General features: G+C 37.6%; 1 protein-coding gene across 1 annotated transcript; it reads left to right on the top strand.

Moving 5' to 3' along the window:
* Window positions 1-448: 448 nt before the first annotated feature.
* On the top strand, window positions 449-19,498 carry MANEA (mannosidase endo-alpha). Its single transcript, XM_040598185.1, has 5 exons — window positions 449-535; window positions 6,716-7,308; window positions 10,895-11,004; window positions 13,412-13,488; window positions 14,188-19,498. Exons 2-5 carry the CDS (start codon window positions 6,759-6,761, stop codon window positions 14,822-14,824), a joined length of 1,374 nt encoding a protein of 457 aa, XP_040454119.1. The 5' UTR covers window positions 449-535; window positions 6,716-6,758; the 3' UTR covers window positions 14,825-19,498.
* The last annotated feature ends 243 nt before the right edge of the window (window positions 19,499-19,741 follow it).

Raw genomic sequence — 19,741 nt, 5'->3', positions numbered from 1 at the left:
GCACACAGGATCCTGCACTGCCCACGCATTTAAGCCCCAGGCCGTACCCAGCCACTACCATCGAGCAGCTTCTTCCCCAGCTGAAATGCAACCAACAATCCAGCAAAGAACTTGCTGAAACAGCGAAGAGCTGAAGAGCTTTTAGGCCTTTCGAGTAAAAAAGCTGTTCCAAAGGCCAAGGAGGCCCGAGACGCTGCTGCTCACCCCCCCGCCCTCAGAGGGCACAGCCAGGGAGCCGCGGCGAGCGCCCGGCCGCAGGCAGGCTGAGGCTGAGCCCGGACCCCGGCCCGCCGGCCCCCACCGCCGCGGCAGCAGCACCCCCGCACACGGGCCGGGCCGCACCCGGCGGTAACGGGTAACGGGCACCGGGCACCGCCCCCGCCCCGCGCCTGCGCGCCTGCCCGCGCATGCGCATGTGCCCCGCGCCTCGGCGGAGCGGTGCGAGAGCGCCCCGGCGCCCTGCCCCGGCCTGCCCGTCCGCCCCGCCGCCCTGTCCCCCGTGCCGGCCGCCGGGCAGCGCCCCTGCTTCGGGCGGGTGAGTAACGGCAGCGGCCCGCGGAGCGCCGGGCCTGGCGGCCCTCCCCGGGCCTCGGCTGCGCCCCGAGCGCCGCTGCCGGCCCCGGCGGCTGGGGAAGGGGCAGCGAGGAGACGGGTCGGGACGGGCGCCGTGACGTAGCCCCCGGGCCCCTCGGGTGTGGGCGCTGCTGGGGCGCTCCGCGGGGCCGGGAGAGGAGGGGAGGGCGCCCGCCCGCGGCCGTTGCCGTTGCCGTAGGGTGCGGACGCGCCCCTCGGGCCGTGCCCCCTCGAAGGGCTCTCGCTGCGCCTCCCGCCCGCGGAGGGGCTCGGCTTGCGGCAGGGGCTGCGGCTGGGCTGAGAGCTCCGGCGCTTGGCTCGCCAGGCTTGGAGGAACGCGTGGGCGCTGGCAGCGTGGCTGGCTGGGGCCGGGGCTCCCTGCGCTGCCGTCGGGCTGTTGTCAGGCCGCCCGGCCCCGCGCCGCGCTGCCCGGCGGGCGGGAGGGCTGGCCGGGGCGGCTGCGGGAGGCCGCGCTCGGGTGAGGGCCGGCAGCCCCGCAGGGTTAGCTGTTGTGCCGGTGGCCTTCCCACGCAGGAGGACGCTGGCACGTTGAAATCAAATACTCTTCTACATTAAATATAATTTAATGCTGGAGGCTGGCTCACCACGTTTAGAACAAAGAAGTTGCAGCAGGGTTGGGTTTTGTTCTTGCTGCTATCTTTCTTAAGTTCAAACCCGATTAGTGAGAAATTCATGTTCCCTGTTTTGTGGGTGATAGTTACCCATGTTAGAATGGTCAGATTCCAGTACCCCTTCCTAAATTGGATGGACCGAAAAGAAGCCCTCTATTACTGGAAGTGCTTAAAAATGTGTGTATTTAGCATGTAAGCGCAGCTATAAAGTGTCTGCGTGCCATATGTAATGTCTTCTTCCATCTTTAATGATTTTCAAGGCTTTTTAAAAAAGTCTTCAGAAAAAGACCTTTCTTATTCAGGCAAGTTTTGAGAAATTTCCCAGTTTTTCTAATACTAGAAACACTCCTGAGGCACTCACCAAGGTGGTCAGCTGCAGTTACTTCTATTATTATTATTTGTGTTCCCCGGGCCAGAATGTGCTGTATAAATGTGGTGGTTTGGACAGACTCCTGTCAGCCCTTAGGGAAGTTTACTAAGATCTCACCTGGTCAGTCCCTTGGGAGCCAAAGCAGTGTTTCTGGGTGCACGTGTGCACTGCAGCTCTAGAGCGAGGGCCTAGCTAGAAGCTTCCGCTCTGTTTAGAGCTGATCTGTTACTTCAGAGTTTTCAGGTTCTTTGAGGTGGGAAATCTTAAGAGAAGCTAAGCTTAGAAAACTTAGCTGAGAAGCTTTGATACTAGCCATGAGCTGTCAACCTCAGTGACTTTAGGATGGCGTTACCCTTGCATCAATAGTCAGGTTTTCAGAGTTCTCTTCTGTATTGCACTTTCGTTTCTTATGTTTAAGGAACATCAAAACATCAATTACAATTTTTGCTGGTTCTTACTAAAATAGATACATCTGTTTTATCTGAACATACCTTTTTTGCATTGAGTATTTCTCTTTTGGGATCAGTAAAACTGGAAAAAAACAACCGATGGGTCAGGGTGTTGAAACTAGAGCTACCATATCACCAAAATGATCCAGAGTAAATAAACTCCTTTTGTTTTTCCCTAGCTAAAGAAACATCCATATTCTGGGAAATGGGATGGGAGGAAAAGCTCTGTTGTCATCTGTCCATCTGTATGCTTTTTTCTTCACATAGTGGAAACGACAAGCAGATTTGCCTGCAGGATAAGTTAAAGCTATAAAAAGCAGCAGTGAGGGATGAAAAAAACCCAGATCAAAGTATGAGCTTGAATGGGAGAGGTTATCCAGTCTCGTGCTGTTAAGATTGGGGAACAGTTTAGAAACAAATTAATTTGGAACAGGGATAGTCATAGAGGGATGAATGTGCCATTAAGCCTATACAGCAGCTTATAAACAAAAAGTAAAATAGCTGTGTAAGGTTTTCCTGTTGAAGGGGACTGAATGTTCTAGAAATATAGGTTCTACCCTTTCATGGTAAAGCTTCATGCTTTTCTGATGTGTGATGAAGGAAATTGTAGTGTCTGTAATGATAAAAGGAGAAACCAAAAGATATCAATTAACTTCTGTGCTTTCAGTCTGGACCTGAAGGTAACAATTGATCATCTGGAGAATTGCATGTGGTAGAGAAGAGTACATTGACAGAGCTACCTGAAGATACTGGCATCTTCAAGCACCTTTCAGTGGAAAATTTGCCAAAGAACTTTCCAGTATAGAGCGACTGGGTGATTAAAAAATCCCAAGTGTAATGCACGAAGAAAACAATGTTGATTTTACAGTAATGAACTATGAGCACATATTTACCACTCTGGAACTAGATTTAGGGATGGTGATGATAATTCTGTAGTCGGGTGGGCTGAATTGATAGCAGAAATCTTTGGAAAAGGGATAGTGGGCAAAAGCTACCGGGGGGAAAAAAAAAAAAAAGGGTAAAAGGGTAACTTTATGTCCTGGATGCATGTTGAAAGACACTGGATTCAAATGTGTTCCCTCAGTCTCAGAAAGGAAGGATGTAGTAGAGCTGAAACTGTACAGAAAAGAAACACCTCAAAAATGTTTAAATGTATCCCGTGATAGCGATGCAATATGCAGACTAGACAGACTGGAAATTTCACCAAAGGAAAACTCAGAGCATCTGATAGAAGCAATTAAATCATTAATGAAGTAGAAAATGTAAATAATAATAGATAAATGAAAACAAATGCTTGCTTACTATCCCTTCTAATTCAGGAACTAGGGGCATCAAATTAAAGTAGCCGGTGGTGTCTAAATGGAAGGTGTCCTTTCATATTTTACAAAGAAATGGCCTTTTGTTCAGGAGCTCTGATCCACAAATGGCTGAAGAAGCGTAACTATTCTGGTAGAGCGTTGCTCTACATTGGACCTGTTCTTTGCCCATAGGCAGAGACTGGTGATCTGAACTAACTTGTTGTTCCTTCTGACCTGTTACAGACAGATTTTTTTTATCTTTTAAAATGTATTCACTAGGCAAGAGAAAGAGTTTGAACTACTTAGATTTTTAGCTGGTACACTAACATGGGTCAACAAACTAGGCGTTAGAATCCAAAAGCTGCTGCTAGTTAACAGGACATCATACGAGTCAGAGGAACTGTGTGTGGGGTTTTAATCTGTGTAGAGCTGAAGTTAATCAGGCTTTTTCCTACTGAGAAAGGGAATTGCTGTTAGATACAAATGCACCCAACAGTCCAGGGCAAGATACTGCGTAAGCGTGTAGGAATGGCCAGTGTACTTCAGTAAATTGAAGTCAAATTCTAAAATTTGGATGTCCATGACAGAAATACAAATCACAGCTGTGCTATTTCTAATGGCTTTTGAATCGGAAACATATTCTAAGATTTTTTTCCAGTTCCAAGGATAGACATAACTTCAGGTGGCTGTTTCACATGGCATGTTTGCTCAGTCTATTTCCCCAGTATTACCATTCTGCTATGGCACTAGCACTGATGAGAGTAATTTATCTGTCACTGTCTCTGAAGAGTAGCTCTGAACAAGATTAAATGACATAATGCAGGCATTGCCAACCTGTATCTCTTCAATGCAGCTTTTACAGTATAGGTATCAATGCCAGGGCCTAATTATGTAATCATCGAGACTGTCTCCTCAAAACACAAGCCTTTACCATAGGTATCATTTACTTGTTCTAAAAATCTTTTCCTTTGATGCTGAGTCTCTCTACAAGCATACTAGAGGTTCATAATATGCTGTGGTAGACAAGCGTCTGTCCTGCTGCTAGTCAAATTTTAGTAAGCATGTGGCTCATTTTTTAGTATACTTTTATGATAAATGCTCCATTAAAAAATACTTTTGAAACAAAAGCATAGAGGACTAAGGTCAATTTTTGACGCTTCAGAAAAAGCACTTTATGATAATGAAATCTTGATGTAATAGAGGAGGGATTTAGTAGCAGATATGTCAAGCAAAGAATAAAAAGCAACAGTTTCTTATAGGAAAGCCTGAATGGAAAACCTTATGATCATTCCAATTATAGACATTACAGTCATAAATTCTTTTTTACAGAAGAGATGAGATAAAATAATACTTGCAGAAGTAATTTATCCCTGGCAGTCCTGTATGTTGTGTGATCAACATAGGTAGAATCTGGGTTAAAGAAAACTGAACGCATTAATGCATTAGCCAGGTGTATAATACTGTTTCCTTTTAAAAAAATAATAATCGAGACCCTTTAGAAAAACTTCAGTTTTTCTGATCTGAAAACAGAGTTAAACTCCCAGGGATGGGTAGCATGATAGACTAGAAAGAAGACTGAAAAAGTCAGGAAAAATAGTAGAAGTAGTTTGAGTGTATTTGAAGTTAATTTCTTATTAGAAGAAAAATGTTCTGGACTCCAAAAAATCTCTTTGACAGACTTCTAGGATCTTGGATGAATTGTGAGCTACAGACAAAAAACCTGTAATTTGATGTAAACTGATGTGAGAACTGTTAATGAAAAGTCTTCAGTGAAGTACTATAAACATATATGATGTAAAATCATTTTCCCCTGACAGTAGCTAAAGGTGTCATTTCACAATCCAGTTGGGCAAAATGAGCAGCATCATTTTTGTGCTCTTTCCTTCCCCCATCTGTGCTATTGTCTCTTTTGGCATTAGTGCTGTGATATTCACTCAGCTGAGTCAGCTCTCTAGCAAGATAAAAGTTCATAGAGCGGGGTTTTTTTGTTGTTTGTTTTTGAGGTGTTAACAGGGTTTTGCTGTTGGAAGTGTACAAGTGACCTTGCTGTGAAAACCAGATGTATCCTGGAGGTAACTAAAAGTAGACAGCAGTATGAACAGATTAAGGTTGGAAATGGAAGTGGAATCTCACTTTTTGGCTGTGCCATAATGCTAATCTAATCCAGGCTGTATTGTTAAAAAGCACGTTCTAAAATTCCTTATCTAAAATTATCACAGTTGTAACAAATGGTGTTGTGACAACTGATCGATGTGTTAATGCACTTTAACAGTAGTAAAGACCTTGGTTCTTGGAAATTAAGTTGAGATATTTTGATTTACTGAGATATACACAGGTCATTTTATAAAGTAAGATTCTAAAATTTGGAGGTCAGTGACAGAAATACAAAATCACAACTGTACTACATCTAATGGCTATTGAATTAGAAATTTATTCTAAGATTTTTCAGTCAGTTTAGTGTTGTCAGTTTTACGCTTTTCCCACATAATTCTGTGGTAACCTAAATTTTGTTAATCCTGTTCTCTGGCTCCCTTGTGTTTAATGTTGAACAAGAATTAAAGTAATAGATACAGTAATCAGGCATTCTGTTATACTGGTTTTCTTCTGCCTACTTTCAGGGCTCAAATCTTCCTGTATACTATTGGTGGTGTTTTGAACATAGCCCTAGAATTCTGCATGGTGTCACACAGCTGTGACATTGTACTAGTGGGCTGCCTGCAGCTAACTTCCAGGCTCTTTGGTTGAGGTACATCCTTAATGCTGTGCTGGGTTTTGTTTGCATAATTCAGCAAACAAATCAGAATTTTAGATTTGTAAAGTGGCAAAGCATCATTGTTTCAAGTTTAATTTGCCAGAGTATTTAGTCACTGTATTGGTTAACTAAACACAAAGTGGTTGGTCCAAAGCCAGTAAATAGCTCAGTAAATGAAACCTGTATTCCGAACATAAGCTGTACTTCTGTCATACCCCATTTTGTCCTTTAGTTCTGCTACGTTATTCTCCTTTCATGACTTCAGCTTTTTTTCTTCTGTTTTCTGTGCTATTTCTATTAGACTTGTCAAAATGTTGTAGTTCTGAAATAATGTAACCAGAATTTCCATTTCATGGGTTTTATTTGCATTAGGAATACAATGAATTTCAAAACTAAAATGTTTTCTAAAACATGCGAGTCCGTGGTGGTAGAGCCTCAGAACCTGACACAGCCTCAACTGCAGAAATGGGTTTTTGTCCATGTCCATCCCCACCCTGCCGAAGGTGGTTAGTTATGCAGTCAGTGTATGAGATGCATTTGTCTCCATATTATTTCTGTTACGTAGAAACTTTGTGAAGCATTTCATACTGTTGAATTAAGTAATAAAAATTCTGACTTCAAGTTATTTATCTTTTGATCAGTTGCGGCCAGATTCCTTCTGTTCGGATTCTGAACTATGACATCATGGCAAGATTTCGCAGAAGAACATGCATCATTTTGTTGCTTTTTATTTTGTTTATTTGCTCCATAATGATGGCTTTGAAGACTCTGAGACCTGACAGAGCTGGCTTTGGGGATCCATTTGGACTTGGTTTGTTGCCTGAGCTTCAACAACGGACGGTGCTCTTAGACAATAAACAGAATTCACTAAATAGGGTTCAAGGAGATACTGTAACGCGTGTCAGTAATTTGCATAGTATCACAGTCAATACTGTGAAAGCATCTATGCCTCCTATAAACAAGCTAGAAGAAGAACTGTCTTCTCCTAATTATAACTTTCACATATTCTACTATAGTTGGTTCGGGAATCCACAGTTTGATGGTAAATATATTCACTGGAACCATCCGTTGTTGCCACACTGGGATCCCAAAATTGCGAACAATTATCCAAAGGGACGGCATAATCCTCCAGAGGACATTGGGGCCAACTTTTATCCTGAACTTGGATCTTACAGTTCCAAAGACCCTTCTGTCATAGAAGCCCACATGAAACAAATGCGTTCAGCTTCAACTGGTAATGAATGTTAACATTTCAGCATGTTGTTCATTTTTCCAGCCTTAAATATGTGAATGAACACAACTGACCCATTCTTCCATTTTTCTATGTAATTCTGGAAATGTCTGAAACAAAGAAATGTGTTTGTATTTCTGATTTTTAACCCCCAATTGAAACCTGCATCTTCAGAGCTGTCTGATGAGTGTAACAGCACAGAAACATAAGAACCGTATTTGTTACCCTGTAGGTGCACATGTTCCATGACTTACTGTTAAGCACTGACAACATACGTAGAAAATAGAGAAACCATTACTAGATACATTGCCTATGTATTTTATCTTTGGGAATGAATCCTTCAGTTTTAAGAACAGGTTTCAGTAAATCATGTTAACATGGTTATGGCTGTTGTAATAGGAGTGGGTTTTGTGGTTTTTTTTCCCCTGAATTCTGTGTGTGTAATAATTTGTATTAATTCATATGTCAATGAGCATGTAGGATTATAGCTTTTATACAATATATGTTTTATGCAGTGTATTTATAGGTGTTCTCATTAGCTATGGAAATGTCTAATCCAAACCTTCTTGAACTCAGGTATGATAGTTTCAGCGTACCTAATTATAGTTTGTTTCTTTGTCCAAAACTATATTTTTTCTAAAACAAATTGATGTTACCTTCCTTAAATGAGAAACGTAAGATATTCAATGTATTTTGGGTCTCATTCTTTGATGTTGGGCTTTCTGGTCAACTTTTAACGATGTTCATTATCTTTTAAAATAAGCAGACATACAGGCTAATACGAAGCTCTGAACAACTTCTGTAAATGTAGTTGGAGCAAAGTGACCAGAGCTCATAGAATTTTTTAGAGTGCTGTTCACTTTGAATTTAATCACTTTGGTTCACCTAATCATTAAGGTTTTATGTAATTGTTCCCAATAGTGGTGTTTACTTGTATAGTGTTTACTTCTTGCTTATACTTTTCTCCTGGTTTTTAACTTAACCTGTTTTGTACAAGGGTTAACACAAACATAGGAAATTTCTCACCCTTTTCAGTAATACAATAACTATTAACAGGAACACCAGCAACAGTGGGAAGACGGTTGCAGAGAAATCTCAGGTATTAGTGACCAGTAAGCACTTTTTTAGTCTTACCTAAAGCAAAATAATGCATGTGATGAAAGCAGAAGAATCTGTGGTGTTTCTCATCCTGTTAATACAAATGTCTGATAAAGCTGAACTGCTGGTGGAAAAGGTGCCAAATACTAGGAAAAATGCTTTGCAAAATTAGGTGGTGTTTTTTTTTTTTATTAGCTTGAGTTAGTTTTCCATTCAAAACTCAGCAATGTGAATGAGTAGTTCTTGCTTCCTATGACGTAGTCTTTGTAACACATTACTTCAAATCAAAATCAAAAGTGATTTTTTTTTTCTGCTGTTATTCTAACCTATGGATTTAAGTGCACTTGAGTTTGTTCTCTTCTGTCTAGATTTGACCAACATAAATAATGAGCTTTTTTCCCCCTCAGGTTATTGTTTCAAATATTGTATATCTTTTTTTAATAAGAATTATGCTTTGTTTGTTTTTTTGTGTACTGTGAGGTTGACTATTTACAGTTTCTTCTTTTTTTCTCTTAGCCAATGTCTAATCCATGACTGGATTTTACATTCTGTAAAATAATAATTTTTCTTCTAGCCATTTTTGAGGCATTGTCAAGGATCTTACAACAGGAGAAAAATGTAAGTGGTTCTTTCAGCCAATATTGTGTAATGATCAAAGGTATATAAGACATTGGAGCAGCAGAAGTCTCATACAGTGCTTCGTTGTTTTCTTCTTATATTTTACAATTCTTTATTAATTTCCTGATTTTTAACAAATTAATACAACAGTTACTATTCCTCACATTGCTTGGAGAAATATGCTTTTTGCACCAGCCTATATTTGTGGTAGTCCAATTTGAAGTTCTCCATTTTTCTTGAATGACAACTTTGGTTTCAACCATGTTTATGCTATTGTTTTTGGCATCGAATCCATCCTTTTTTAGACTCCTGAAGTGGTACATTGTATTTTAACTATAGGGAAGCAAATATTAAGTAGTCTTTCTCAGAAGAAGACCAATGCAAACATGAGTTTAGGTTCCTTGACAAACAGTTTGGTCTCCTGAACTTTTCCATGTTTCCTAAACGTGTAGAAGAGGGTCTTGACAGATGTTGTGTTCAGGATACCTTGAGTGTACCTTGAGTTTGTTGCTGCTGTTCTACTTGTCCTTTACAACTTACTCATTTGAATGTTGTCCTTTTCTTTTGTGTGAGATAGAATATAGGGTTATAAAATATAAAATACTGCATTTTTCTTGTGCTTTAGCAGACTTGATTCTCTTTTTGATAAAAATGTGCAGTATATGCTGAGGGTAGTTGAACTACTTTATGTAGTGAGCTCAAATTTCTGTTTTTGAAGTTAGAAGATGATTGTGTATTCACTCTAATTTATGCTTTCTTTGTCATAATTTTGGATTTGTTTATTTGGAAATTGTTAGTCAGAAATGTTACAGTGTTAGTAACATAGATGGCATTTAAAATATATACTTCCCTATTTCAGTGACCTGATTCGTGTACTTAAATCTTTACCTAGTTAAAAAGAATCTCATTGACTTATTCTTCCATATGTTTTAAATAGTATTGTTAGGAAAATATTCCTACATTGATATTTCATGTATTTCTTTCTGTCTTATCTTCTTCCTGATACCGTTTCCAGCTACACACTTAAAAGGACTAACTTACTTATCTCACAGCATTTTATTTCAGAAGGAAAGGGTTTGGCATTTCTGAGGAAGCTATGTGTTCTTTTGCTTTCATGGAGAGCATCAGGAAAATTTACAGTACAGGGACATTTTATTTGTTGTCATTGTCTTTGACAGGAATAGTAACATCCTTAAATTACTGAGTTACTCAAGCATTTTTTTAGGTAATAAATTTAAAAACTAATTTCACATGACTGGAAGGGTAGTTTACACGATAGTAGCTTCTTTTAGCAAGAAGGAGGTTGCAGAAATACAGTCAGTGTTGTTAGTATGAAATGGTTGTATTATAGTAGAGCCAAAGGTGCAATGCAGTAATATGGTGGGGAATAAAGTTTCATAAAATAAAGAACCTCTTTCATTGCATGCACAGTCGTCATCTTTAGAGTATGTTGTAACCCTATGTATCTTGATGTTCTCTGGCTCTGCTGTGGCATAGCTATAATGCCTTAGTTGGGAGCATTCTTCTATTCTTGGTACAACCTGGAGGTTAGGAGGACACTGCTTGAAAAGCGGGAGAGAATGGCTTTAAGTGTTAGGCTTGGGACACCGAGTATGGATCTGTTCCTTTGAGGGATGAACTGACCACTGTTTGTTGTCTTTTAAACAGAGAGAGAAGTTAAAATGCATTCTGAGAACACTGAGATCTTGTAATTGCTTAAAAAGTAATTTGAAATTCTTATTTATATTATGTGCACATTTATTTATACGATGTAGCTTTTGCATATAACATTCTCATGAGTTATAATTATTGTTTTAACATACATGTTCTATGTTAAAAAACATGTTTTAAAACTTAAGTTTTGCATTTTCAGGTGTAATAGTGCTTTCATGGTACCCACCGGGTATGGCTGATGAAAATGGAGAACCAACTGATGATTTGGTGCCTGTTATTTTGGATTATGCACACAAATATAATCTAAAGGTAAGCTATTTTTAAGGTGCATAAAATAAGACTACTTAGAAGAGTAAACCTTGCTAAGAGTTTACTACATTTGACTTGTGGTGTAGAGCAGGGAGGCTCGTCATGTAGCGGTGGCTTCTTTCTGTCTCCTGTTATGCTGCACTTCCTTTGGGTCATAGAATCAGGTGTAAGTGCCCTTTTATCACATTTCAGTGTAATTCAGACCTAAGCAGCATTGCCTTATAACTAGAATAAATACCATAATCTGCCTTTTTCTCTGTTTTGGTTCAGATCTAAAGCTTAAAGTCTTTTAAGGTATGGTGTGGTGGATTTTTAAATTTATTTTAATTTTTACAAACAGTTTTTAAAATTAGACCATGTTGTTTTCAAATGTGTCTTGGGAGTTGAGGAAAGTATTACATATTTCAAAATATTGTGGAATACAGTGATCTATAAACTAAGTAACTTTGAGAAGAAAGACTAACCTGATTTTTTACGTTAACAGCATAACATGCTGTCCCTGATCATTGAGGTCAGGAGTATAGTATCTATGAGTAATAAAGAAGGATTCAGAAATTCTGGTTTGAATGTATGTCTTTACTCCAGAAGGCATCAGGAATACTTGCCTTGGACATTAAGGTCAGAGAGGTGCTGTTCTGACTTTGGGTTACTCCAGGCATGACAGGATAGAAAGGCTAAATCACTGGCTTCCTGAAATAGGTGAAATATCAAATCAATTAAAGATTATGTGGATTGAGCAGTAGAATGTAAAATCATGGTTTGATTTTGTTTATTTTTAGAGTAAAACTGTATTTTACCTTGGGATAAAGAAAACATGCATTGCCTTTAGTCTTGCTAAGTAATACATTTGAGTTTTTCAATTATCTAAATAGCTGTATATGTTTCATCTCTGAAGGGTGTTGTCTGTACAGGGGGCTAAAAATACAGCCTGTTCGTTTGCTGTGGTTTCAGTTTTTCAGGCACGTTGCAGATTCCCAGAGTAGTTTCCTGTTGCTGGTTGTGACTGTAGTTTTTTGACAAGCAGGAGGAAAGTAGGAAGGTTGCATCAGATACAGAAGTAATTTTGAAACTGTTAAAAATGCTGGGTGAATCCCATTATGTGATGTAAGTTGCACATATGTAATAGTAAATTATTAACCAAAAAAAAAGTTTCAATTCCCCCAAATTTTCAAATCATCTGGTGGAACTTGCTCTTGCCCAAAATAACTTGCTAACATTCAAGTCTCTCAAAGGAGCCAAGGCAAAATGAAATAAGCTACCTAAAAACCCACATGTAATACTATGGTAATGATTGGAATCTGGATGGAACTGCTATTATTGCTTGGAATAATTACTGGAATACAGATATTATGTATGGATGCTTCCAGGCAATACTACCTTCACTAATGTTTTTAAATGTTCTTATACGAGTAAGTTATTACAGTGGAGTGTTGGGAATGTCAGTAGACCAAAACCTATGTATGAAATACTTTCCTATTGTGTCTGCTAAATACAAATCTAAAAGATACATCCTTTTGATTTGCCTGGTTTTGATAGTTGGACATGAAATAGGAAATTACGGTGCTCTTCAACCTGTCCTGTCAGTCCTAGCAATTTAGTCTAACACTGTATTTTTCTTTTAATTTGTACCTACTAGAGATAGATACTAGCTCTACAGTGGAAATCTGCTACTGCCGCAGAGTTCTTGAAGACTTTATTAAATGCATTCTGCTCTAAAATTGCTTCTGAAAAACTAATTGCTTCGATTAATGTAATATATTCTTTCATTCATTTGTATATGTGAAAACAATGGCATTTCTACATTGAAATTACTTCACATGTATAGCTTGAATAATTCCATAAGCTCCAAGCTTGAAATTCAGAGCAGCAGTACATTATATTAGATTTAGTTCAAGAGTTTATTGCTGATGATAAATCTGTAACATTTTAAATTGAAGTTTTCATATCCCGTATCTTAAAATCTATTTTGACACTGAAAACTCTCCTTGGAGAATTATCTGTAGCAAATTTAATACATTGTTTAGAAATCTAATATTAAAATTCTTTATTGGTTAATCAGTTGTTTCACATTTGAATAGATGATACTGTATTTTTTTAGTTTCTGCTGTATTTTAAGTTTTCTGAAGCATATTTGCTTGCTGTAACCTCAGGAAAACAGAAAGTGTTTAGTTTTAATGTAAAAAACCTAAATATTTATGCTGTTACCAAACTTCCTTGGATCTGAAGCTTCAATCCTAGCAGTGCAGGAGATGAACTAGGGTTGGATTATTCTCAACCTAACAAAACTGGTTGATTTGTAAAGAACAACATTTAATGTGACTGGTACTTGCTTCATATAATACGCACTGCCCATGTATTTAATAGTATTTTATGTTAGCGTTGCTCTTACTTTGTTTTCATCTTTCAGGTCACTTTTCATATTGAACCTTACAAAGACAGAGATGATCGCAGTATGTACCACAATGTCAAATACATCATTGACAAGTGAGTGCTCTTAGATTGGTTTTCTTTGTGCTTTGTTACATGCTGGTTTAGGGTACTTCTGTGTATTACCTAAAGCTTGGAAGAATATACAAGAATGTGCACTGAGAGAGAAGGAAGGAGTAAGAAACTGTTCGTATTTCAGTGGTACAAAACTCAGTCTGTTTTAGAAATATTGAAGTTGACTTTACCTAGATACTCAAATGTAAATTGCTTTCATTATTCATTAGTATCACAAGTCATGATACTTCAGATTAAAACAGTTAAAGTATTAGCTACATGATATATAAATTAAACGTATATTTTTATAGTGACAAACAAGCAGCAAGGGCTTTAATGACCTTTAATGATTTTAATTCAGCTTGACAATTTTTTTTACATCTACTAGTTGCTTTGTTTATTAATGTTACTTTAACTGTCTTACTTCATACTGAATTAGCGAATTGCCCTTCAGAGAAAACTAATACCTATAGTGCAGTTTGACACTAAGTTACTAAGTCCTAGTAATTTAAAATTCGTTATTTAATACTTCAGTAAGTATTTAATACTTCATTGGACTGAAAATGGATATGAATTGCTATGTTTTGAAGCGCATGCACTGTCTTTTAAAATAAGCTTTTAGGAAAAGTCTGCAGCTTGGATTGTAAAACAGTATTTTCCAAACGGTGAATTTTATCTTAATGATACTTGTTTGCTTTATAGATATGGAGGCCATCCAGCCTTTTACAGACATAAGACCAGCACAGGCAGATTTCTTCCCATGTTTTATGTTTATGATTCTTATGTAACAATTCCTGAAATATGGGCAAATCTGTTAACTGTTTCTGGATCCCAGACTATTCGAAATACTCCATACGATGCATTATTCATTGGACTCCTTGTAGAAGAAAGACATAAGCATGACATTCACAGAAGTGGCTTTGATGGTATGTACACGTACTTTGCCACCAATGGCTTCTCCTATGGCTCATCTCATCATAACTGGGCAAGTTTAAAAGCCTTTTGTGATAGTAACAACTTAATGTTTATTCCAAGTGTGGGGCCAGGGTATATTGATACTAGTATCCGACCATGGAACAACCACAACACCCGTAATCGTGTCAACGGGAAATACTATGAAACTGCCTTCAGTGCAGCCCTTTTGGTGCGACCAGAAATTATTTCTATTACATCTTTTAATGAATGGCATGAGGGAACTCAGATTGAAAAAGCTATCCCCAAACGGACTGGGCAGGTGGTTTACCTTGATTATAAGCCCCATAAACCAAATGTTTACCTAGACCTTACTCAGAAGTGGTCTGAGAAGTACAGAAAGGAACAAGAACAGTGGCTTATGTGATCTGTTGCTGCTTCAGTTGTTTCCTAACACGTTGACTACACTGAGAAAGAAGTTGAGAGCTGAAAAATCTTTTATTAAATGTCTTTATTACAGATAAGTTCAAATTATTATGTCTCTTGAATGTATATGCTCTACTACTGAATTTGCATTTTGAAGAGTAAAAAGATAAGAATATTGACATTTCTGTCTTATTGGATATTTTAGTTCAAGAATATTCAGGGAAGATGCTGGGGTTTTATTTGGGTTTTGTGTTTTTTTTAAACCTCGTAATTTGCATGCTGAGCTTCCGGAACATCTGCGTGGGATAACTCTACGTGACCAAAGTAGAACGAAAACTTGGCATAGTTATACTTACTTCCTTTATTCTTCTAGTTGTGTTTCTAATCAAAGTGTTGCTGTAATCTAATTTTTTATCCTGATAGTTTCTTGCAGGATGCATGTCTGTAATGTGTGGAATAATCTACTTCTACTATTTTTAATGCTTTGCACACAGGGAGTTCTTGACATATGACTAGCTTGTGGTAAAAACTTTGAAGAGGTATGTGTGATGCAACACTAGTGGGTTTTGTTTAAAAAAAAAACAACAAACCCAACAGTATTTGAAAGATTGAGTTCCAAAGAACTGCTGAAAGATTTCTAGTTTACTTCCATTTTTTCTGTTTGGTACGTGGTACAGACTTCTGCATGTTACTGGATACTGACCAGTAACATAGTTTTTTCTATGTTACTTTGAATTTTGAAAAAATATTCCTTGAAACTGAGAGTAGAAAAGATATTTTTCAGGGGAAAAAAAACCCTAATCAGGAAAAAAACCCGCTTGCATTGTGATATCTTGTCTGCTAATTCACTGCAGGCACAGATCTCGTGTGTTACTCAAAATGTTTAAAGAACCTAGACCTAATATCTTACTAATCCTGCAGTAACTATAATTTTAGGAAATGCTTTTTTCTTTCAGATTTAGGAGCAGTTTGGCTTGGTAGCAATCACAGCAACTCTCCATTAGTTTAACTTGAAATCTAAGATTTCGATTTTTCATATAGTTCATACATTTTTTCCAGGATTCAGTAGAGTAGATACTAAAATGTTACCATTCAGATATCATTCAGCTCCCTACCACCACTACTGTAATACTGTGGTGTGGCTGGAAGTAAGTACTTTCAGACTTAGTAATCTCACCTGTCAAATACTGTGATTATTAACATTTTCTTAATTAAGTTTGAAGGGATCAAGTCACATGGACCTATTTCCTCAGCAATCCTTTTTTTTTTTTGGTGTTTTCATACAACTTCATAGAAAATTCCTGAACTTTGGAGTTGTAGAAATTGCAGTGTTCTGTTTATTGGGAGCAAAGTGTTTAATCTGTGGCAAAGTGTGTGTGTGGGTGGTTGGTTTTTTTTTTTCTTTCTTTGGGTTTTTTTTTGTATTTATTATTTGTATGCGAGGTGCTGATCCTGTGGTTTAGCTCATATGCTGGAACTGTTGTGACCACTAGAATTCCATTGATTTCATGGAAATTACACTCCTTACTTGGTTCTCACACTAATCTGTCCATGAAGTTGTAAGGTAGATGTGAGGACTTCTGGTTAAAAAAGAAAACAAATCAAACCAGTATGTTTTTTCCAGAAACCTTTGTCATTCCAAATAAACATAAGCCAGTTGCTACAAATATTTTCTAGAGTCCTTCTGTTATGAAGAAGGTTTGTTTATGTTTCTTTCACTTATTTACAGTGTAATTCTCTTGCCATGTCTCTGCAGTTGTTAAGAGATGGTGTCATATAATGCCCTGAACTGCTTGAAAAAACTGCAGAAATTGGGTTGACAGATACGTAACCTGGCATGCTGAAGTGCGCCTCTAGAGCTATTGGAATCTTATTAATATATTTTTGTATTATTTTTTCATTTTCCTACTGCATTTCTGCAAACTTTAAAGTGCTTCTGAAAGAGATGTTTGCTAACACTTATTTTGTTTTACTTATGCTCAGGTGAATAAGCTGAAGTAGATGACAGGTGTGACCAGTCACACCATGGTGTCTGAGATGTATGAAGCACTTGCTAGACTTTTGCCACTTCCAAGTTAACCACTCTCTTTATTAAGGAAACGGATTTATATATTTTTACTATAAATCCCTTAAATAGCTATACATAATTTGGGTTTATGATTTGTTACATGATTAGGCTTTTACAGCCCAAAGAGCTCATATCTTTATTTTAAATGTGAGGGAATGATTACATTTTTACATACTAATATCCCATATGTTAATAAAAAATCTTCTGAAATCAAATCTTTTGAAAGGACAAGTCTCTCTGTTTTCCCTTTGCTTAAACTTTTGTCATCCACCGGTCTTGTCTCACAGTAGAACTGTCTGAGCACTTTATTAGTCTTGACAACCTTGCACTTACCTTTCAGCTCCTTACTTTCACCTGGTGGCAGTTTGTTTTCTCTGTGACTATAAGAGTTGCTTATTTTGTTACTGTTTATAGAAGCATTTGGGGTAGAGTGTTGTACAACTGAGGTGATCTATCTTGTGTAAAATATCATTTATGGTAACAATGTAATGGATCTTCATTACTCTGAAAGACTTCTGTAATTGCAATAAAGGAATCATTTAGCCCTTGCCTTGAAGTGGTATGGACCATGACACACTGGTAATGGGATCTTCAGAAGAATTTACAGAATTTCTGTAGAAAAGAATGAAAATTAAGTGCCTAGAAATTAATTGCCCCTGAGTACTTACTGTATTTTATGTGCTTGATGTGTTTTAAAATACAAATACGCAGTCTGATGGAGTTTAGAATTTAATTTGATAATCCTGAGAGCTGATGAAATAGCAGCTACTAGAACTACCGCACCTGCCCAGCCAATGCTCTGTCTATACTTGGGGCAAATATTTGTGCTACTTCTTGTTACAGGGGATGGAGAATTTTACTGGTGGACTGCTGCTGCAGTCATGAAAGTTTCTGGAAATCTGAGCAAAACCAGGTCTGTGGGTGAGGATTTGTACGAATGCAAAAGAGTAAGGTTGTTACAAGTGCACAGTTGTTGGGGTGAAGGAGGGGGGAAGGTGATTGCCTCAGACTTTACAGTTACAGTTCAAGGAAGAAAAAAAAATCATCTCCAATGTGCAAGCAAAATTGGGAGGTAGGGAAGAATATTTATTATTAATTTCAGATCTGAAATGGAATTTAAGGAATAATCAGATACTATTTCATTTTGGCTTCACTATTATTTCTTGACTAGTTGAAAAAAATATGTAATTATTACTTTCAATTAATTGCATTTGACTCAACTTGTTATAGTATGTTACAGTACTTAGACTGACATACTACGTTTATATAGATGAGGCAAGAAACACTATGGGGAGTTTTACTAGAGATCATGCCATGCTACGCCTCTGCAAATATAGAAATATCTGAAGTTATTGATCACGTACTACTGGCTGAGTATCCTCAAAGGGGAAATGGGTTTTGAGACAATTAGCAAGTGTTTGTGGTAAAAGAAAACTTCTTTGTAAAAGAAAAGCTATAGGTTCATTTCTGTTTCTCTCTGTTATGATCAAGTAAATTGTTTCAGTTCTGTGAGCTGTCTCAGAACTGAAGCTTAATACATCTTCTCTGAAATAAGAATTTATATCAAATCATGTATTGTAGTGCATGTTTCTCAGATCTATAAACTTGTACTGAATTTTGAGGGAAGAATACATGCATATGCTGTTACTGTTGTAGTGGCAAGCTATAGATTATTGTGAATGTAGTTTCTGTACTGATGTTCATTTTTTGTCTAGTGCCTTTCTTTTGAGGTGCCAATGATTTGTCTCTTAAGAGGTTGTTGAAGCAGAAGGGTCTTTAGTGAACTCAATTTTAGTATAAAACGTGATATGTATACATTCTGCATAGTTTGAATTAAGATGTTTTACACATGGCTCTTGGGTTCTCTTGAAAACATTTCACAAGAACGTTTTCAGCACTGTTGCTAGTAGGAGAATGTATCTCTGAGCACATGAACAAGGATGTACTGTAATTTAGAGCACTTTTTTGGTGAATCTTGTGTATCTAAAAAGAGGAAATAAAGTATTTGCAGGCAAATTATTTACCACTTAAGCTGAAATTCTCTCCCAGTCTTAAGGTATTTTATGAGTATTGGTCCTCATCTTTCTACTTGCTTAAAATAGTGTCAGTATTTCATTCTTTTACTTTTGACCAGCATGTTAAATGTTGCATAAACTTCTAAAGTGTTTGTGTTTCTAAGACTTCATAGTTATAATACTCAGTGAAGGGACTCTACAAGATTATTGGCACTGTAGAAAAGCCCGATATGAATTTGGTATTGTATAGGTATGATTTTGTGGTGAATGGATAGTGTATCTTTGCTGTGTCATGAAAATGAATTTAAAAACATATATTTCTTTTAATACCCTACCTGGCTGGGGCAGAGATGCATTTACTTACATGAATATATATCGTGTGTGTGCACGTGTGTCTATTTATGTATGTTATATATGTGCGTATAACTGAAGTAAATATTTTTAAGTACTATATAATTGTATTAAAATTACAGGCTGGATTCTGCTGCTTTTAAGTAAGCAATGTTTTTAATTCCCTATGATGTTTACAAAAAAAAATCTAGTTACTTATGTATGAATACTTCAATGAACAATAAATAATGCCTAAAAAGTGTGATGTGTGCTATTTTTTTAATAATACCGGTTCAGAAAGTAATTTTTACTTCTCTCTTACAATATATGTGTAGAACGTAGACTGACAACAGGTTTGTCACAGTGTTTTCAAACAGACAGTACTGAAGTTTTTAGGCCTGTCTGTATACAACTTACTAGGTTACTAAGTGAGTTCACTAGTGCGTAGTGTTGCAGGTATCTTTGAGTCCCTGGTATTTTGACAAAGTAAACCTAAAGTTTACAG

This window comes from Falco naumanni, chromosome 6, assembly GCF_017639655.2.
Source record: "Falco naumanni isolate bFalNau1 chromosome 6, bFalNau1.pat, whole genome shotgun sequence".
Taxonomy (NCBI): Eukaryota; Metazoa; Chordata; class Aves; order Falconiformes; family Falconidae; genus Falco; species Falco naumanni.
This window is presented reverse-complemented; position numbering and strand designations above follow the sequence as displayed.

Bases quoted from the DNA above. Each gene is read 5' to 3' on its own strand.
- MANEA (XM_040598185.1), top strand. From the start codon at position 6,759: ATGGCAAGATTTCGCAGAAGAACATGCATCATTTTGTTGCTTTTTATT. The intron at 7,309-10,894 runs GTAATGAATGTT...TTGCATTTTCAG, and splicing joins AATGCGTTCAGCTTCAACTG to GTGTAATAGTGCTTTCATGG. The intron at 11,005-13,411 runs GTAAGCTATTTT...TTCATCTTTCAG, and splicing joins CACACAAATATAATCTAAAG to GTCACTTTTCATATTGAACC.